The sequence below is a fragment of the Paralichthys olivaceus genome, chromosome 3, assembly GCF_024713975.1.
Source record: "Paralichthys olivaceus isolate ysfri-2021 chromosome 3, ASM2471397v2, whole genome shotgun sequence".
NCBI lineage: Eukaryota > Metazoa > Chordata > Actinopteri > Pleuronectiformes > Paralichthyidae > Paralichthys > Paralichthys olivaceus.
This window is the reverse complement of record NC_091095.1, coordinates 11,262,457-11,285,161: the sequence shown is the minus strand read 5'-3', so window position 1 is coordinate 11,285,161 and position 22,705 is coordinate 11,262,457. Positions and strand designations below refer to the sequence as shown.

General features: G+C 39.0%; 1 protein-coding gene across 3 annotated transcripts in view; it reads left to right on the top strand.

The window, feature by feature from the left end:
• negr1 (neuronal growth regulator 1) overlaps window positions 1–22,705 on the top strand; it is a 126,813-nt gene that overhangs the window by 57,352 nt on the left and 46,756 nt on the right. For all 3 annotated transcript variants that reach the window (XM_020081468.2, XM_020081470.2, XM_020081469.2), the window contains exons 3-4: window positions 1,796–1,921; window positions 16,301–16,432. In XM_020081468.2, coding sequence (XP_019937027.1) covers window positions 1,796–1,921; window positions 16,301–16,432 — 258 coding nt within the window. The remainder of the gene's footprint in view (window positions 1–1,795; window positions 1,922–16,300; window positions 16,433–22,705) is intronic.

Below are 22,705 nucleotides of genomic sequence, written 5' to 3'. Positions count from 1 at the left end.
CAAAATGTCAAAGATCTGTTTGTGCACAATAATGTTTGTGTATATGAGGATTAGTTGTAGCAACAAGCAAGTTTACTGGTCTCCCTGAGGAGAGCTGACTTTGTTTGCAATTCAATATAGGTGATATTGAAGATGAAGTTCATTTCCTGTTTTACTGCTCATTTAATGGTGATTTAAGTGTGACTCTTTTGAGTGAAATGTCCTTCAATTCTGATGAAGTTTTCTGGGTGAGTGATTTTATTTGTAGAGCCTTGGACAAGATGAAGTTATTTGTGTTGACAGTGTGTATGAAGTTGTGTTGATGCCTGATACATTTTTCACTTGTATGTCGATGACTAACTGACTGACTGACTAAACTCAGCCTGGAAATACAGGCTTAGTCATATTTACCTGTTAGCTACTGTGGTGGAAATTAATATCGAGATTTGAAATAAAGAGTTTCTCAGACCGGAGCTGTCTTTGGGTCTTTAATAGAGCTCTGCAGAGGTTTTTACACTCAGCATGAACGCTCAGAGTGGAAACTCGAATAGTGAAAGAAGAAGGTTTTTAAACAGTCAGGTAAACAGGAAACATAAGAGACAGCATGAACACTGAAGCCACCTTTAGTCTGGTCGACACAGGAAAAAGTCTGCTCTTGCCTCTGCAAGAAACAGGATGTTTGCTAAAAGCACAGATAAGGGTCAACAAGAGGATCATGAACTTTGAGGTTGCATTAGGCAAGTGCATAGCAACACTCAGGACATTTGTTAGTTAAAGGTAAAAAAAGAAAAACGTGTCTCTCTTGTTTGAATCGTCTGTCTGCACGTACGCCAGACCGTTCCTCTTATGAGACGTGCACAACTGTATTTCTATATGAGGAGTTATTGTTGAACACAGCACACGAGCATTGATCAGATATAGGAAAGAGTTCAAGCAAAGTTCATATGTGAATTTTCCATTACGCTGCATTAGCCATAGTGTCAGCAATGAATACGGCTCTGGTTTTGTCAAACTTACTACATTTTTCCTCATATTATCGTGACATATCTGTTGTTAAATATATAAAATGAAGCAGGGAGTGGTGGTAACTTTACTTGCTAGTTAGCTTGTTAGCCTAACCAGTATTCTAACTGTCAGACTGTTAAAAAAGAACCTAGTATTTGCTATGGGTTTATCAAAAAAGGTAAGTTTAGTCAATGTGACAATAGTATTCCCTCAGTCCTTAAATTTTCTTTCTGTCAAGACACCTTATGATCCTTATGATGAATATACAGGGGGCTTAAAGAGTCCAAAATACTAAAATAATTGGAAAGGGTCATTTATACTTTTAGGTATGTCTTAGATGTGTTAACAAGTATTCAAAGCTACTTTCTTCTTTTGGAGTATGCATAGTTTGTAAAGTGTTCTTGTGTTGTAGTTCTTTCTAAATGATCCATATTCTCACAAGCTGTAATAAAACTACAAACATGGAGCTGATAACTGATCCTTCTGGCGTGCCTTAAAACACAATTTTCAATTCATTTTCATTTCATTCTTTATTATCTAAACAAAGGGTTCAAAAGTCTTACATGTAACTAGTTGAAACCTGCAGAAACCCTGTTTTAGCTTTACATACTGCAGCCTGAGTATGAATATTTTTGGTTCACACTATCATGGCACTAGAAATTGGAAAACAGGCTGTTCTCTCATTGTAAAAACATCCATCTAACCTTCCTTCCCTCCTATGTAATATTACATATACAGTAGATGATAGAACTGGAGGTTACAGATATGAAATGTTAACATTGTTTCTGTAATATTTTTTCTTCCCTTCTAGTTCCTCCCAAGATATATGACATTTCGTCCGACATCACGGTAAACGAGGGCAGCAATGTGTCGCTCATCTGTGCAGCCAGTGGGAAACCTGAACCATCCATTTCCTGGAGACATATAACCCCATCAGGTGAGTTCACTTCACCTCTCTAATACTTATGCTAATTAATGGGTGGATGAATAAATAGACTGGCTGACAGATGAATGGATGAATTGAGAGAGGAAAAGAGGAGCCATGGAGGGGATCAATAGGTAGTAGAAGGAGAGAGTACTGTTAGTTATGTTGGAGATGAAAAGATGGAAGGGGGGAAGGGATGCAGCGAGAGATGGATATGGTTGGATAGATCCAGGGGTTGTGGGGGGTTGGAGTAATAATGTATTTAAGTGAACAAAGAGGAATATGGAGGGGGTAAGACCTGAGTAAATTGTCAGTGAGGTCTTGCAGTGGCATGGCCGTTTAGATCCATGTATTCAAAAGCTGTAGCAGAAGCTATTGTTTCTCTGTGTTATCAGTTATGAATATGACCACCAGTCTCTCCTCTGCTGTAAAGAGCTGCAGAGATACAGTGGGGAGATAAGGGAAATGCTTGTTTACCTGCTTATATATCACCAGGGCTCCCAGTCAACCTTAGCCAGACTTTGGGTGTACCTGGAGCAAGGTTCACCCACCACCTGCACATAATTTATAATTTATTACTACTCTGTTACTGCATATATGTATATACTTTACTTTATTTTATTTTATTTTATTCTATTTTATTTTATACAATTTCTTATATATTGTTGTTTTTCTACATTGTTGTTTTATGTACATAAGTAGTGCACCAATTACACCAAGGCAATTTCCTGTATGTGCAAACATACCTGGCAAATAAAAGAATTCTGATTCTGATTCTGATTCTGAGGTTGACAATTAAATAATTCCATGAAATGTGCCAGTATTTTATTGTTAGTTTGTAATAAACAGCTACTGATGTGTCCGAATCTATTGACCACATTAATATACATAACCCGTAGTTCAGGTTTATACATACACTGCTCAATCTCACATTAAAAGACCTGTCATTTGTCCGCCATTAAATTAGATTTGTTGACCAGAATTGATCAGTTCTAGAACACAATTTGTGGCTATTATCACTGCAGGGAGTTCTTCAATTTGCTTTGGCAGTTTGTAGTAATTTAAGGTGGATTATTGAAGAATACCTTGACTGTTATCATTATAATTTATTTTGGTGTTTGCTAGTTTGGGCACACATTAAGTGCTTTAATTCCTGATTCCTTCCTTTGGAAACTCATTCCAAAGCATTTAACTGTTGCTGCACAACTCCCACCCAGCCACTTCTAGTCCTCCCTCATTTTCATATTAATGGATTAGAGCATGCTGTGCTTATCTGATAGCTGTGAGGGTGACTGCATTTATCTTATGGCTGTCAAATCCTCCTCTCTGGTGAGCTTGCCCTGATTGCATTGGGGGAGTTTTCAGAAGATGATCAAAAGGGCCATCCACAGAGTCCAAATGGCAGTCACTCATTCTTCTTTGAAGTGTCCACACTTTGAAGTGTGCCAGGGAAGAAATTATATGCTGGTCAAATGAAAGGGCCCGGGACTAAATGTAATCACAGACTGTCTCCCAGTACATCAGAAAATAAGCCATTTGAAATTGGGATCTTTGAGTTGGCTATTGTAGTGTGGGGTGATTTGTCCAAAGGACATGGTACAACTGAAAGGTTGTAATAGGCTAATTACCTATTGATGGAATTCCATTAAATGTGTTGGATATGCAGAATAGTCTGCCCCCACCAGTGCACAGGCAACCTGAGCATGCAATCACAGCACATGGAAATATTTATCTCAGGTAGAAATACAGCCGGTCAGATTAATCATTTGACCGATAAAAGAAAAGAACCATAACCCCAAAAGAGAGTTCTATTAATAAATGACCCAAATTATGGCAAATCTTATGAGCTGTAGAACCTAGATTAACACTAAAAGCACTAGTACAGGGTCTAAAAATACCAACAGGTCATTCATTGCAGGTAATGTAATCATAACTATGAACTTTTTTTTTTTAAACTTGTAAAATGAACTATATGGTTGTAGACAGGTGGGAAAAATATATTATCTTGTGTCTGTCTAGTCATTTGCTTTGCCTGTTTCCTGACAACGAAAAATGCCTGGAGATTGTTATTTCAACCAAGATTAATTTGGTTTTTACTTGGCAGTCAGTAAGTGGAGTCAAAAAAGGTTTGTATGTTCAATTTGACAACCCATAACTGCCATGAAGAAATGCAATTCTGCAAGTTGAACACAATAGGAATCTCCAAAGGAAACAAAAAAAACTGTGCAAACATTGAACATAATTTTGATTGCTTCTCGTGAAATTGGCAAACTTGCTCATGTTTTATCTGTTTGCATCATTTTTATTCGAGATGCTGCTCAGTGCTGTGGAGAGGAGTTCTTTCTCCTTAATGTTTTCCTTAATTTGCAAGTATTTTTTTAAATTGCACTATATTGAGCTCTCCTAGCATTTGGCCACTGCACAATATACAAGTATCATTGACTTTGTTAAAAATATATTCAAAAAAATATCTTATGCGTCCTAAAAAAATTATATGTATTAAACCATGAACCACAGTTCATGATCCATTTAACTCCTCCAGCAGTTGGATTTCGTCTTTCTGTATTTAGTTGGCGTAATCACTTTCATTGACAGGAGGCCAAGCAGGTGAAATGACTGTGAAGTTACAAAGCTGGCTACATGGCAGCTTTCATTTGCTTGCCTTACTCTCGTCAACACTCAGCCATTTTGGTGGTGGGGATTTTTCACACTGTAGATAGTTCTGCTGCGGCAGTCAAGTGAAGTTTGACAGAATGATAAATTGCCCTGAATGACTGTCAAGTTCCTATTCCCACTCTGAGTGTTTTGTGTTTGCATTTTTCCTCCTCTCTCTATCCTGCCAACCAGCAAACTGCCAGCTAATAATAAAATTTGTGCATCCAGTGAAGTGTAGCCATAAGCTGTTTATCGGGCTGATAATTTGGCTCAGTATGTATGCATATAAAGTCAATGCATATTCTCCAATTAGAGAGATATGTAAAGTGAAGGAAATACTTGTAACACACGGATCATCTTTGTTGACAGGCTATGAAGAGAAGGAATACAGCCAATATATGTCTGTAGCTTGATGGGCTTAAAGAATATGTTGTTTTGTGTAACAGTTTACTTGGATATATAAAAAAAATCTGGTTGACCTTGACGTTTTCAGGAGTTTAGGGGTGATGCTGCACAATATGAGCACTTAAGACAGGAAAACCCTAGTCCCCTTATCAGCTGGTGAAATCTGGATATGCAAAGTGAACGTTTCATGCTCTCCTTCCTCTTATCAACCACTGTCGATGTGCCCTTGAGCCAGGATTCTACCCCTGACTGTTCCAGTCCTGCAGCTGAGTCACCAGTTGAAAACAACTAATGGGAAACAGCGTAGTTTGAGCGCATCAATGCAATAATTCTGACCCTGCAGCTTCTCAGCCAGGCTTTTGATGTCAATAAAAATGTTCTGAATTAACTTGTTTGAATAAAAGCTGAATTTAAACGAGGAACGCCATTAGACAGAGTGTGTTGGTATCACTCCCAGAACCCACTCTGTCGTTATTAATTCAACTGCTGACATGCCTACTTACTTTACTCCTAAAGCTTAAAATAGCTCTGGTGACATGACGGCCTTTGACGTTACTGCCCATATACGACTCTTTCCTCACCACTCTTTTCGTAGGTCACAGATGGAGAGGGAGGAAGGGGGGTGAAATAGCCTTTAACATAGTGTGTTCCAGTTTGCTTTGGTTGACTGGATGGCTGGATCGCTGAATGGCTGGGCAAAATTGCTTTGATAAGCTTTTTTCCGTTGAGATTTGAATCCAAGCGATAGAAGTGTGACCTTTGAAAAGGCTGACTAGAATCCGAGAGTAGATATTTGATTGTTTCCTGTGATGGCACTCAGCGGGGACACATTTTTCTCTCTCTTTACAAGCAGCCACTGTACATTTATCAACGACACACTGTATGTTTTCCTTTTGCCTTTTCATTTAAGTGCATATCTTCCCTAAAACACGCCCCGAGGAAACCGGCAGCAGCATCCTCTCCACTAACATCTCACTACAATATGTACATTGTACTGGAGCTTATTCAAAGCTGGATCCAACAGAACTTGTATGGCCTTAAAGTGACAACAGCAACTGCATGCAGCAGTACAGTAGCTCAGTCAGTTCCTATGTGAACAGTGCAATGAATAATTCAAACCAGACCTTTTATCACTGCAACAAACCTTGAGTTGTTCCTGCCATGTCACACTGCATTTGGCAGCTCTTTAAGAGATGCTAAGCAAGTTTGTTGGCATTCTCTTCAGCAGGGATATCTCATTCAGTGCCGGGTTCCTTTTCTACCAGTTTTCTGTAAACCCGATACATAAGTACACTTTACACACCATGGGAGGTGAAGGATAAGGAGTTTGGCTCATTTCAGATTTTAGATTTCAGATATCAACCGCAGGAGTCGTGTCTAACACGGCCCCATTCAGCTATTGAGTTGAGAACTGCCTACTAAAGAGGTGCTCAATGGGCCCATGCTTTATTGGAGTGTCTGTAACATGATGAATAGTGGACCTTTTTAACTCAAATGTGATATTGAGTTACTGCCACATTACACATATTTAATGGCAATTGGCAGCCATAGATGATTTCTTTCCAGGCGGTAACTTTTTTAAAACACTTTAACACTCATCCTTCTTCTGGAGGAGGTTCTTAAAAAGTCAAATAATAAACTTGGACAGAAAATATTCAAGGATTGCAACTTACTCTTCATTTCTGCTGTGTTATTCTGGCTGAAGTTAGTATGTCCTGTACGCTTTCAAAGTAAAACATTGAAGTCAGATTTTTGTTCTTACCTGTTTTTCTACCTTGTAGCTATGAGATTTACCATTATGTGTTTTTGTTCCATTCACGTTGCATTTCATCAAATCTTGTCGAAGCCAATCATTCTAAACACATAAAGTAAATGTAAAATGGTTAAATACTCTTTTTTGTCTGGTCTTATATTTGCAGACTTACTGCAGTGTCTTTCATGTGTTAAGCATTCATGCATTGGCCAAGCTCGACAGATTGATTCAATTCCCCACACTCTGGTGGCCAAGTCAGTTAATTAAACATTTATCACAACTGAGCTGAGCTGTGGTATAGAGTCAACTCTTTGTTCAGTTGGTGAACACAGTATGCTCTCATTTAATGGTAAAAAGTAAAAAAAGTATTTTATGTTATTTTAACTTAAATCCTCTGAGATGGAGAGATTCATCTCCCACCACCTCTCATCAACTACGTCTTTATTTTCCACATCTTCAACTTCTTTGTGAAAGCTATCACACAGTTTTCGCTCACAAATATTGGCCTGTGTTTTTTCATTATAAATAATAAATTGCTTTATGCATCAATCCTTATGCACAAAACAAATAAAAGGTGCTGATCACACATTATCTTTAGCCAAGCATAGCTAATTACTCTGCCTCATGAAATATCCTACTGTCAGCCTTGATTAAGCAATTTTTTAAATCACAGTCACATAAATCTATTAACGCTGCCACATCCTGCGTTTTCCAGAACAGAAAGTAATGGTGAGGTAATACCGTGGCTCACAGAGGTGGCAGTACATGCAATCAGACATGACTTAAGGCTCCTTTGGCCCAGTTCCACTCACTGGATTTTTTGCTGCCTCAGATTGACAGCGAGGGAGCAGAGCAGGTGTTATGTATCAAGGCAGACTAACACTCTGTTTTTGTAACAGGCCCTGCACACAGTGTGATTTTACCCCAAGCTCTGGCCCACACCTTGAGTTAGGGCCAGGAGGCAGCAGCGCACAATGTGGCAGCGTGGGTTGTTCTCCCTTTTCAGGAGTTAAAAGGATAAATTGATGTAGAAAATGCTGCTCTATGCTATAATGGATTCTTCTGCGATGCCTGCCCTATCTGTGTACTGCAGCCCTGAAGGAAGAGTCCTCACAGCTCCCCTACACAATGTGGGAAATTGCTTACTGCAACGGCACTTAGCCAGCGTTGGCACTGAATGTGAAATTAACCTTGCTATGATTTCTTTAATTTGCTTGGAGTGACATCTCCCTCAGGTGAGATGGTCCTTCGTCAGTTTCTCAACTATATCTCAGCACACAATTGTGTTGGGTCCCCTGGTGTTTTTGCATTGCTTAAAACAACAGCTCAGGTTATTTTTTCCCCAAAGACATCCATCCCTTTATTCTTCATATTCAGGAGGATGCATATTGCTATGTCAGTTTATGTTGACTGTAATGTCAAGGTTTAGCACTCAATATATAATGTTCTTCAAAGTATAAATCAAGGATGCAATTCTTGTTTAATGGCCTCTCTGACCTTTGCAAAGCCCCCTTCCGGCAGCAATCGATGGGAATACCATTTGCTGCCTGGGCAGGATGATGCAACTAGATCCTGCATGAAAAAAATATATTGTCTTTCATTTATCAAGAAGAACTGCAGACTAATTAGATTTTTTTCAATGGAAGTTTCCACATTAGTTTCAGAGTGGTTGTAGCTATTTGTTCAAATTTGAGACTGCTGCAAAACCCCCCCACACATTTTTTGCATTTAGAAAAATATACGAGAAAAAACAGTATTATCCCTGCTGATGAGAATAAAATCACAAATGAAGTTTGTTGTTAGTCAGTATTTGTATTACAATACTGTCTTAGTCACCAACTAAACTTCATCTTAAATGGCACAGAATCAATAAAATGCACATTTCTAGAAATAGAAAACTCTGGGGTCAAAACAGTATTCCCTCTGCCACCATATTGATCCAAATCTAAACCTACATTTAGTCCTAAACTCTTCACTCTTCACTCGCCAGTAAACTTTGTATCCCCTGTGGCCCCTTTGTCTAAAGGCTGTGGTATTTTCTATGTATTTGGATGCAGTTTTGCAAAACATTTTTGCATCGTATCCTCACACAGTTTGTCAAATCATCGCTTTGTCCAATTGGGACCATCTTTGGCATCTCCGTTTCGGCTTAGTGGCAGAATTTGGCATTGGTGTGAAAATTGATTTGGCAGCACAGACACAAAAACTTAAGAGTACGGCATATGAGCAATTTTCACTCCACTCAAAATCAAAATTGCTCAGCAGGAGGTCAAGCCCTCATTGTACAATGTGCTCTGCTTGACTGACCTGTGATTGACATCGATGCATGACATGTTTGTTGCAGAAGTTAGTTTTGTCTGATAAACAGACTCACATTGTATTGGTTAATCATTTACCACCATAAACTGACAGCACAGATTGTCTTTTTTCCGTCATCCTTGAAGAAATCTGCAGTTACATTTCAGTGTTATTATTAGTTATTCACAGCAGTGAACATATTTAAACAGATAACAATAAACGTGTTGGCGTCATTGTCAGGGCTTTGCAAAACTAATATATTCGAGGTCAGGATGTTTTATCTAGAAATCAGAATTGGGTTTTATTGCCAAGCAGGTTTACACGTACAAGGAGTAAACACTAGAGACAAGCTTGTTCAAAGAAGTTAGTCTGTTTTTGCCATGGGAAATGTCAAAGTGTCACAGCAGGCAGGGGCATCGGTACAGTCCAGTGATAGGGTCTCAGGCCTTGTTGATAAGGCCAGCAGCAGTCGGGGGGAAACAAAACTGTAAACAAAAGCACACACATCCAAACTTGATAAACACTAGGTGCTGGATAGAAGTGACAAAAACCATGAGACAAGAAAGGAAGGTTGTGTGCCTTCAGCCATACCAATCAGGTGGGTTACATAAAAAAGTTTGTTGGAGCTGGAGGAAGTGGTGTGCGGACATTTCTCGTCTTCTGGAGGAGGTTTTAATCCATCCTTCTTCTTTCATTTTGACAATTCTATGTGGCTTGCCTTCGAAATGCCATTCACAGGTTATTTTTTTATTCAGGCCGAATCATCGGCACAGCGCTCTTCAACTGACGTGTGCATTTGTGTGCACCTGCAGAATTGAACAGTTAGCTCCATCAGTTCATTCAGAAGTCTACATGCCACCTGTAAATATCACTAAAGGGTACTGTTGAATGTGGGACTGATCGCTCACACAGTTTGTCACAGTAACTTACATTTAGATTTATTGGAATTGTGCAAGAAACTGAGGTTTTTTTCATGGGAGACATTTGGACATGTAACAGCAGTGGAAAAAGATCAGATTCACATTCAAATGGCTGTGATCTTTTTAGAAATACCAGTTCTTATGCTGATGTATTGTAATTGCAGGCTTATTGGCATGACTAACTGGAGTCATTAAATAAAGAAGCCGTTGCACATCTGCTTTGATAAAGGTCTTTTCGGGAAACGTGAAAAAAGGGAGGTGTACCTAAATATGTTGTATGTCTTCGTAACTGCTGTTTCCCAATATTAAGACAGAGACAGCTTAATTTTCTTGGTGTTTTAACGGGATTATTCTTAATTTTAGAATAAAGACCAAGATGGTGAATATCCCTACACTGACATGAGACATCATTCCTGCTGTGAATGAATCACATTTGTTCTCTTATCCCGGGTCTTCGCTGCATGTTTTATCTGTTCCTCACAGTTCAGTAATAAAGAGATCACAATGACAGTTTGGAGTCATTATCGAATCAAACGAGGGTTCTCATTTTCAAACCAGTTCTCCAGAGGCAACAAAAAAATCAGTCTGTTGATTTTTGTTTCATGTGGTCAACCAAGCTTAGGTGACCGATTTTGTACCTACTATTTTATCATGACCAGCTGCCTTGATAAAACAAGGTTTAGATTTACTGCAGATGTGTGTCTCATTAGATCCTTGTGTCTGTGAGAAATAATATCATTAGTATCTGCATCCAGTATCTAACTCTCAAAAGTATTAACTAAAATGAAAGGATGTTATTCATCTTAAAAATAAGTATAGATGAAAGTAATAAACCTCATGTATTGTATGTTTTTATAGCCTGTATAAAAGCTAAATACTCCATCAATTTTAATACACAAAATAATTTGGTGTTTTAATCCAGTTAATTATGCATTAACTGATTTTGATAATTGGACTGCATCAAATTGAAAAGTGAAATGTAAAACAGATCAAACAGCTCAAAATCTGATAAGCCACTTTCCACTTAAAAAGAGTTCTGTGTGCGCGCTGCAGACTAAAGCCAAGAAAATTATCCTTTGCTCTTTCATTTCCCATTAGGGTTCATCTGAGCAGGTGGAGAGAAAGACACTGAGAGCAAAAATAGAGGCAGAGAAATAATGTTGGAAAGCCTCCACTCTCATCCTGTGAGTCTTACACAAGCACATCATGGATCGTGATGCTGGACCATAGATCATAATGGTGCATTGTGCATCAGAGATCATGATAGTGATCATGTTCTATATTTATTGCTATAAGGACAGTGATTGCTCTATACATGCCCTACACTACCTGCCTCCCCCAGTGGAAAGTAAGGGACTGGTCGTTTCCCAAGAGGTGAAAAAGTCACAGTGCCTCTCTGTGGAAACTACAGCATTTGATCATTCCATTTGGTGAATGGAATTGGAATCATCAAGCATACTTGGCCACATGGGTCACTGCTTTTGATTTCCTTGCCTTAGTAAAAGACATAAGTGCACGCAGTGGATATCCGTGTACTGGGTATCATTATTCCCCATTACAATAAAAAACAATGGAGCTGTGCATTAAGGGCAGTGCAAAGGTCAACCATGTCAACAAAGGGCACCAAGGCGAGTTCTGTGATGGTCTGCAGGATTTTCTTCTTCTTCAAAAAATCTATAAATGAATAAAATGTGTTTGTAAAGCACTTTTCTAGAACCGACATCAAAAGGCAAAATGAGCAGACATACTGTAGCCTTGATGTGTATGTGCTGTGATTTCTAGCATTGATCAGTGTCTGCCGTAAACAAGCCAGACACTCTGCTCAGTAGTGCAACCACTAATGGTTTAAAACTCTGTAAACGCTGTGTTGTACATTCATTAAAATCAATATATCTGCTCTGTCATGTACAATGGAAACGATGGACACATTGGTAACATCCTGTTCTTTTCTGTGAAGCAGTGATGCGATAAGAAACACAATCTGGTAAATTGAGCAGGTACATATGTGAAGTTAGAATTTTGTAGCTATCAGATGCAGCATGGCTTCCTCTCTCATGACCAAATAATTAATCATTTAAAACCTATTAAATAATACTGGGTACAGTTTGACAAAACATCACTTATTTAGTCATTATCAATACCTTACTGTTCCGAGCAAATCACTGCTTCTCTGTGTAACACTCACAAGGATTTTTAATAGCAGCACCTGATGCTGAAATCAGGTTAATGTAACTACTTCATTTAAAAGTGTCCATGTTATGTTTTTTGGGTGTTTGTAATGTAGCTTTTATGTGCACAAAATATTCTACTAATTAAAAAAAGTCTGCGACGAAGAGAATCTATATCTCCTACAAAATAAACTGCTCCAGCATTCTGGGCTTTCTTTTTTGTAAAGCATCTATGTCACCAAGGCACATATATAAACTTCCAGTTTTACCCTGATAGGGATATTACACAATCACATGTGAAATACAAACAAACAAAATAAAAACGTATCACTGTGAAATATCCTTCAGACTCGAACGTCAAATGCAGCAATTCAGCAATGTAGGATATGATACAAATAATTCATATGTTCTACATTACAGCATATTGAACGTTTATAGTACAGCTCCAAGTCAAAATTATGAATCTGAAATTTGTCCAAGATATGGCAACTTTAACTGGACTAAAACACCATCTGTTCATTTCAAACACATTTGGTTCCACATTACTTCTTTTGCTTCCCTCAAGAAGAAATGACAATGGGTCTCATTCACCAATATCTTCTTAAGAATATCCTCAAATTTGTTCTTTAGAAATTAACTCTAGGTCAGATTCATGATGCAGTCTTAAACTGCACATTTGTTGGCATCTGTGTTCTTATATTTATGAATGTCATGTGTTCGTTAGTTGAAAGCGCCTGTTAGTTTTTCCTAATTAGCATAGGGAAACGCCCAATGTGATGTAAGGGCATGAGACTGCAGAGCACACACAGAAATCACAGAAACTGAAAATAGCATTTAAGAAGCCAGAATTGATTGTATGAAAATCTAAAGATGGCTCTGCACTAGACTCTCTCTTATATTTTTTTCTCAGCAGTGGATATGAAATACCACAAAAAACAATACATGGAAGACAGTAACTTATTCATTGAAAGCTGTATCTGGAGAAAGTTGCATAATTGATGTAAACCTGTAAAGATTTAAAGTCAAAATAAATATCGTCAAACACAGAAGAGAGAAAAAGAAAAGGCAGGTGCACAGTTATCTGAGCTGGAGCAGCGCATCATTGGAAACCAGCACTGCAGGTTAATCCTCAGCTGAGCATCTGTGGATACTCGACCTGAGCCTGACAGGACCCATCGGGAGCCGGACATCCTGGGCTAGGTTCACAAAAAATGTTTTCAATAATATTCCGGTTCAGGTCCTGCTGTGGTGTGGTTGTATCTCCTGAACCATCGCTCGTCTCAGAATAGATATAAGCTTGGTTTTCAGAATGAATAGGTTACACTTGAACGTAACATTTTAACTAAAAGCTGTATCAGTAAAACAATGGAACATGCAAAACTTTTAATATGTAAACATTACGAAAAAATTGTAAAATATTATAGTAATTTAAATCTTGTTATACAACTTTAGAAATGAAACATTTTCAGTTGTGTTAGACCAGTCTTCAGTGTTCATAGATTCTATTTTAGAACAAATCCCAGATATGAAAACATTGGTGAATGTCATAATTCTCTGCCTCCTTGAAAAGACTCCTTTTTGCATTTCTAAGGAAGATGTGATGTCTTTTAAAAGAAGTAGAGATACTGTTTAGGAAGCTTTGCTTAGAATTCTGAAAAACAGATCTCTCTGCATCTGTCATAACTTACACTTCTCAGGTTGAAGTAACATCAAGACCAATTTACCAACCACACTGTTTAGGTTAAATTAAAATGTGCTCATGCTAATATAGCTTAGTTTTGGCATCTAACTTGTGCTGCACCATGTGATCACTAGACTGATATACTCTGTACTTCACATCCTCTTTAACACCAGTGGTATCAAGTTTAAAAATAAACTGTGCACTAAATAAAACTGCTTTTCCACCATGCACCATCACAGAACTAGAGCCCTTGGTCTTATGTCTCCATCTCTGCACTCTTGCCCTATTAAATGGTTTGTTTTTGAGACACATCCAGTGCTTGTTTATGGATTTGTCTTTTTTTCAAACATGTTCTTTTTCTATGCTGTTGTTTGTGAAGCCACTTATATATTTGCCAAGACTCTTGGACTCCATTGTTGCCACCACAACAGAGTGAGAAGAGACAGGAAAGCTCATTATCGACAGAGCCTTGAGTGTCAAGTTTTATGACATCGTAGTTAGCAGATAAAAAGGTGCCAGTGTGGCAGAATGAGAAAATGACATTATATAAGAATTCAGCTCACTTTCAGGGGAGACTGGCAGCACAGAGTGGCAGCATTTCCACTCCTGAAGCATGGGTTGTTTTTATTCAGGCTCCTCTGATGTGATATATTGCTTTGTCAGTGTTGGATCTCTATGGTTTTCTGAACAGTATGTTGAGTTCAGCTTTGCTCGATTGTTCAATCTGTTTGTTCCCCATGCGTTCAAAATCTATCCACATATCTTCTATCCCAAACCACCATTACCACCCTGAAAAGTTGTATATAAATAGATTCCCTGCTGAGCACCGCTGGGTTGGAAATAATTCGAGTCTGGCAGGGGGAGAATTTGCAATTATTTACGTACACTCTTCTGCTTGCTGAGGTCCTATAACCATTTGTATCAACACATCAATGATAAATACAGATGCCTAGTATAGTCATTACTTTACTCAGGCACATAACCAAATGCCACTTAGGGCATCATTCAGTATAAATATGTGAAAAGATGTTGTAACTGATTATTTTTCAATATTGATTAATCATGTTACATTTAACCTACATGAAAAAATGCTTGTTATTAAATTTGCGTATCCCAAAATGGTGTCATTATTATCAACAGTCAAAATTCGTACATAATATGACACCTGATGCAAAGCGGGGCCAGGTGACGCAGTTGTTATTTTCCCATCTAGCATCTACGCTGTTAAATGACGAAAACACAAATGGTCACCTAAACGCTCGTGGCAGTGTGGGTCTTAAAATAATGTGTTGTCAGATGCATTGCTGCTGTGTTGCTATGAGGAGGCAGTGGAAACCATTTGTTCTTAAGACCAACACAACTGTGGTACAGAGTCAGTGTTTTATCAAGGGGACATTATCAAGATAGTAATATTATCCCACATAGGTGTTGTTCAGTGCTCGTTACACACAGACAGATGGTTTGTGTGCAAAGTGAAAAATTTCTTCTGCAACCAAGCGTTCTTGCGAATTTCCTGGCAAATCAATTATCATAGCATTCCTCAAGGTTAACATCTTTCTACAGTTAAACTAACTAAAGCGGATTTGGACTTGCCCCAAATGCACTTGCACCATTCGCATTAGATCAAGCACTCTTAAGATAGAGCCAATTCAGTTCATTACTGAGATGATTGGACCAGGGAGTATTTAATAAATGACTGAATTAAAACTGTGTCATTTCTTTTCTACGGACGTTTTTGACACTTGCTGACACAACCTGGAACCAGCACATTTACATTAATCAGATATAAAACGATATATTTCACTTGCAATCAGTTGACCTTCGTATAGACATATTCCTGATTATTCTGGCTGAATTATGCTGAACTTGATATTATAATTCACCATTAGTTCTTCCCATTTACTTTATTCAGTTCCTAGAATAAACACATTGAGCTAGAATGCTCATCTGTTACCACTAACTGTGTGTTTTAAATGTTTTTCTCCATTTGAGTGGACATGTTTGTGTGGGTTTGTGCTCCCTCCAACTTTTTAGCTGGTTCTACGCCCCTGCCAATATGCCAGTCATGGTTCTGTTCTGCTCCTGTGTTTTGGCACCACTAGCTAACTGTAAAGCACTGACATGTTCATTGAGCCCTCAAATGTGTCTGTCTTCCAGGAAGTAGCTCTAAGAGCACGGTGTGGAGTTGAGCAAATGATGAGCGGATGACTGGAAATCCACCACCATTGTATTTACTGCCATCATATCAGTCTGAGTGGATGGAAGCAGTGCTAATCCACTGTTGTTTTAGAATGCATGGAGGGTAATCAGGGGCTCAGCTTAATACCTAATCGCATTGTATATTCTAATCAGACTTAAACTTGAAAGCTATTTACAACAAGTGAAGGCTTTCCACTCAGGGAAAAAAATAAAATAATAGTATATATATATATATTTCATGTGTATCTGTGCTGTGTTTGTATTCTTTGTAGACACGGTGTAAGTACTCTGTCTCCATTTTTCTATTTCCAGCCAAGAAGTATGACAGTGGTGAATATCTTAACATCACTAGCATCACAAGGGACCAGGCTGGAGACTACGAATGCAGCGCTTTAAATGACATCGCCTCTCCTGACACCAAAACAGTAAAAGTCACAGTCAACTGTAAGTATATCTCTTTCTTCTTCCTTGCGTTTCTTTTTTTCCCCACAGTGGCCTTGCTGACACATGAAAGACATAAGGGCAGCCTTCTATGATACCACTGCCGTGTCCTCGGCTTTGCTCTTCAAGAAAGTGTACCTTTTAGAAGTTTGAAAAAGTGGAAGTTTCTTAATATTTAATGTGAGAATTCCCTTTTTGTCTGCGCGTATAGGTGATTAATTCACAAAAAGGAAAGGTCTGACTGTTCCAAGCACTATTCCATTATGCAGGTAATGAGTCTTTCAAAAGTGTGAGGAGACAGTAATGAGGAGCCAGGGCATTAATGAGCGATACTGGGCTTTAGCTGGCGTGGTCACATGGAAATCACCACTCATATGAGCAGGAACAGGCGTTAGACAGTGATTGCTGTTCCCTCTCTTTTTAAAAAGCACTCCTTTACTTCACTATTCATGGAGGATGTGTATAGATGCCCTGTGCTAAATCTCACTTTTGGCAAAGCTCATCAGGCAGTCGGCTACAGAGACGAGGGGGGGGCTCCTTCTGGCCCAGTTACTGAGTCATATCCTGAAAGCTAATCATGTAAGTTTTCCAATTCAACTTTTAAGAAATGGAATATTTTATTTCATACACAGTCTTGACTATTTAGTTCTTCTTTTGAAATAACTTTGTGTCCGATAATGTGTGTGCTTACTTCTACCTCTCTGTGTTAAGGCAGCTTTCATTCTGGCTTCATTATAATACCCGAGTCTTGTGGCCATTATTTCTATGTAATGTCTGCCTCTAATGAGCCAGGCCTGAGTGAAGTTTTAGAGGCCAGTTATTTATAGCTCTGCTGAGACACAGGTCCAAGGATGAAAAGTGCTTTGACAATTGCCAGTTTCTTACACAAAAGGACATTCCCACAATTATTGATAAGGTGTGTCACAGGCAGTTGGCCACATTTTAAAGCCAGACAGCAGAACTACGTGGGTTTAGTTTGAATTAATTGATTGGGAGGTCTTTCCTCTGCTGTCAGGCAAAGTCACTGCCGCAGCTAGAGCACTGGAGCGTTGTGGAGCGAGTGGGAGAACGCCGTAGTTGGTCAAGTGCTGAGGTGATATTTGCCTGCTGCCCACACTTAACTGAAGCAGCCAGAGTAACTTATACTTTATTTTGGATCTGGGTCATATATGAAGAGAATCATCCATATGTATGATTTGTGATTTTTAAATTGGTTTCAGAAAACGGTTTATCACGATATTTTACATAATCCTCTAGTCGGTGCATGGACTTATTACTATCTACAGATCTATGAAAATATCTCTAATACAAAGGGAGAAACTGTAGAGACTTTAAACATTGACTTCTGGACTGAAAAACTGAGGTTCTGCTTTGCCTAATTGCTGCATATCACAAGCCTTTCTTGGAAAGGCTACGGATTAGAATACAGAAAACATAAACAATGTGTTGGACACTATTATCAAAAGAAGCAGGAGGATGCCAAGAGTATATTTTAAATTGAAACTTCTCGATGTTTATGCAAAAAGCTCTAAAGTGTTTTTTTCCAGGAACAGCATCCTGCATGATCAATGCCACATTTTCTGAATAATTAATGTGTTTCAATACGATTCACCTTGGAGTTGGGAGAAATATTTGCATCCTTAAAGTAGCATGCATTTTTTTATAAGTGTGTTTTTACATGGTTTATTCAGACCGTGTTGATAAGGAGCTCCGGTGGACGGGAAACCTCTCTTGCAGCAGATGTGTGACTCACATGCCTCCAGTAATTAGTTTACCCAAGGTGATGGGGCAGCCTGCAAAAGCATTAAACTTTGATCTCTCTTTCTTTAGTTGTTGACGTCCTGTTTGAGTAAACTCCACAGAGTCGGACTTCTCTGGCCTCACTAGCACCTCGCATATGAAAGGTCCTGTATTTTATTGCATCTGTTTTGTATTCAAAGCACTGTGGAACCATGGGACTTAGATAAACAACATATGTTACAAACTTCAAGTAATCTTTTGTTTTCAACACCTTCAAATAGCAGCATTGTGGTTGCCTAAAAAGATTCAGTACCTCATTAAATTTAGCTTTAAATATTCAGTGTAACGTCCGGGCCTGTGTGAGCTGCACTGCTCTTCTAGACAGTCAAGGTCTCGCCTGTTGTCCCCACGTGCTTGTGATGAGGATTCATTGCAAAACAGACAGTAAAAATGATCTTTCACCATAGTTTCAATGTAAACTGTGGAATGTCACAACATTTTCTGTATCTGTTTCAAAGTCAAAGCAGCGTTTTCTGTTGACTGAATCCAATGAATTAACAAGTGTATCAGCTCTAAAACCATATATGTATCTGTTTCATGAAAGTTGCCCTCTCACTCCCCACCATGGTGACTGGTGACACATGCTCATTTACAAAGATAAGGGGGCTGAATAAATGAATTACAGTCGTCCACTGGAGCGGGTGATATGGCCACAGCAGGCAGAGCTGGAGCCAGCTGGTGGCCACTCTTCACTGCCTCCTCACCACCCTGGCACTTGCCCGGCGAAGGAAAAAAGAAGCATTTGCACCACATCCCAATCTACTGCATCATTCATGCCCTACTGTCACACATCAGGCCTTCTCCACCAGACGCCTCAGAGCGTGGGGAGTATTGATGAGTTTTCGTTGTGCCAAATTCGGAATTAAGATAAAGACTTTAGCTGACATTGAAACTCAAGCAAGTAAGGATACATGCATGGTAAGAAGAAAGAAATGTAATTTTTCAAAGATGGTAAAAAGTGTGGACACATGCTCGTGCAGCTGTTGAACTTGGTTTATAAAATCACCATCTCAACAATGCTTGCTTGCAAATTATACAGTGGTGAGTTTTACAAGAGATTTCCCATGGATACTTTAAAATGTTCAATAACATTCGATCAATCCAAACAATAACAGTAGTGCTAGTTTGTTGAGATTGAAAAATTAAAATGATGAAAATCTACTGGATATGTCTCAGGTGCACATAAGGTAATGTATAAAAGTTGTATTAAGGTTGCACAGGTTACACGTGCACAAGTCAACTACATATATAACATTAGTCTAGTAATTTTTCTACATATTAAAGACGAATTGTTGCATATTTTTGTTTAACCTTTTTATGATATCAAATAATTACACTACCTTTCTATTCTAACAGAATTCAATGAGGTTTCTTGTTCAATTATTTAAGAGGCCATCGTCTTGTGCTTTGTCTTGGTCCGTTGAGTATCCTTCTCTGTAATAGCAGTTCTATTAAATTAAATCACAAACACCAATCAGTCATGTCTGCATTATTTCTCTTCTATCATTCTAATGAGGTGGCTTAGGAGTGAGTGACACTGACATTTCATGGGTTAACAGTCTAATTAAGTACATGTCCAAACAATTTCTCTCTGCTTTCAAAACAATTCTTTTATAAGCTGAGAGTATAGTTGACCTCTGGCTAATTGCAGATTAAGGGCACTAATTAAAATAAGCAAACCAGAGTAATGAAAACAAAATTAAGCTGTAGCATGTTTGGAGTTTTAATAACACAAGGCCTTCCATAACACTAAGCCTGCCATTTGGCTTTCTATGATATGAGGAGGCATTGTCACTGTGCAGCTATTTCTAAGTGTTAAGTCCAGTACATTTAACCTCTGCCTGAATGCCTCTCAGGCTCAAAAGACCACCTTAATCACACAGTATTAATTAAATGATTGGCCTGTGCCTCTTGTTTTCACACGTCGGCTGATGAATGAATAGTGCCTGGATACTTTCATCAGCCGGACCTGAATGATGGCAGTCGCGCAGAAGGTCACGCTCGACTCCGATTGGCTCAAAAGCCCCACTTGGCAATAGGAAATTTCAGTGATTTTTTTTCTTACCTGATGAAATTTGATCTCTGACCTACTTTTAAAATTTACATATTCATCTTCACTGCAGGTGGCTGCAGTTATTGGCTGAATCTCTCACCACACAGTGTGACTCAAAGGCGTGAATATCACATCTAGGTGGCTGAGTTGGAGGGAAGAATGAGAAGGAAACCACCTTGGAAAACCACCACCTGAGATGAAAAGCCAGAGATTGATTATTTAACGAATTCGCCTTCATTCAGAAAAAAAGCTTCCAATACTAAATACATGCACATGAAAAATAACAAAAGAAGATCTCTTTATTTTTTCAAGCTGAGGAATTAAAGGTGCCCGACCTTATCCATGCTGTTGAGAAATCTCACCCCTCCGGAGATTGCTGTCGGCTCTCACTCGCTCTTGAGTGAGTGACACTGCAGAGTTTGAACACCGCTATATTGAAAGATGGGATCTGACAGTTTGCACAAACTTTAGTCACACGTGGAAAGAACACAAGACAAACTGTCTTGCTTTGCTGGGTTTTATTTGCTCCTCGCCGCTTCATTTGCTTTAACCGATGCTGTCTTGATAGCACGCCAGATGTTCCGATCGTCTCTCCGTGCATGTGATGATCACAAAGCACACACAAGTTGATTTTTTAGGAAATAAATGTGCACAAAAAGACAAATCAGTTGATGTCATTTTAGTAGCACAGTTGTCAGAATTATTTTTGTTAAGTAGGAAGGCCCTGTTTTTATTTGGGAGTTGCTGAGAAAGTTATACAGTCGAATGCTCAGACTCCTAGAGCCTCTCCTTTAAGCTCTGCACCAGCTGGACACAAAGTATAATTGGGTTCCCCTGACACAGCGCATGTAACTTTTTTCTTTTCTTATGTGTGATCCGTCCCTTCCTATCTAGATGTTCGGCTCAGGTTTGAACTAGCTCTCTTCAACACCACTTGTTTTCTTTCCAGCCAAGGTTTCACTTGTTTCGCAGAGTGAAGCTGTGCCCTTTGTGCCTCTGAGTTCGCAAGCCATTTATACGCCTCCTTCCTCCTCCAGTACCCTGCAGCTGTGAATTCTGCTCACACACTCACCATGGCCGTGTTCATCCAAAAAAGAGCACCTCACTTTTCTTTGCTCCTTACAGTAATTGGCGAACAAAACTGTGATCATTTTTAATTAATTATGAGAAGGAACCTTAGAACGTCTGTGAGCAATTACAGCCAGTTATAGATTTCTGAGCATAATTGAAATGCAGTGACGTACTTGTAATACTTCAAATTCTTTACATCACCTTGTCTTTTGTTTGCTCTGACCCTGCCTTCCCCTGTAAAGCCCCGGCCATCGGGGCCTGTTTGGAATTCAGGCCATGCCCTGGTAGACACACCCACAACATGCTCCTCTGACTCCCCTGACAGAGTTGTTCAGGGGAGTCATGACCATCTTGGATAAATAAGGGGTAAAAGTTGTTTACTTGTGGTCAGGAGACACATCTTCATGACGACCCAAAATTACAATGTCAAGTAATGACACCGGAGTAAACAAGTTAGTGGAGTGTTGGCATGTTTGCAAAGTATCTTTTTTTTTCATGTAGAATAATTATTTACTGTGACATTTGCAGAGGTGTTCACAGCATTTACATTTGATGAAATGCATTTTCTACGTGTCTGTGTGTGTGTGTGTGTGTGTGTGTGTGTGTGTGTGTGTGTGTGTGGTGTTTACACAGTCCCGGTGTGAGAACTCGTCTTCCTTATGGGGACAAAAAGCAAGTCCACATAATGTAAATCACTTCAGATTTATGTTAAGGTTTGCGTTAGGGTAAGACAAGTAGTAGTTTAGGTTAGACTAAGTTTCCAGAAAATAAATGTGTGTGTGTGTGTGTGTTTGTGTGTGTGAGAGTGTGTGTGAGTGTGTGTGTGAGTGTGTGTGTGTGTGTGTGTGTGTGACTGTGTGTGTGTGAGTTGGCGCGCAGCTCTGCCTCACTGCAGTGCTTTGATAAGGCAGTTGGATCAAAGGTAGAATGAATGATCATTCGTCTGTTGTTGTCTGGAGTATTTGAAAATCAGACACAAGGTCTCCACTGAGCATTCGTTGACTATTTGCTGTGTCCATTGAAATACTGTGGCTTACAATTCAAAAGAGAAGGCTTCCTAGAATTGGATTCTGATCCAGTCCTAAGTAGAGTTAAAGCCAGTACCCTCGAGCTGTTTGGATGTAAATCCATCTCTCTACATCTCTCCAAAGCTCTCGTCTTGATTGCTATTTGGATTCCTTGCTGCATGTGGGGCATGAATAAATGAGTGGAATCTTGATCTTCTGCAGAATAAATGTTCTCGATTGAAGCACTTCAGGGCAGTTTGACACTGGGACTTCTTTTGTTTGCTTGTGACTAATCAAAATAATTTTGTATCCAACTGAATTTTCTTAAAGGAATGCATTAAGGTA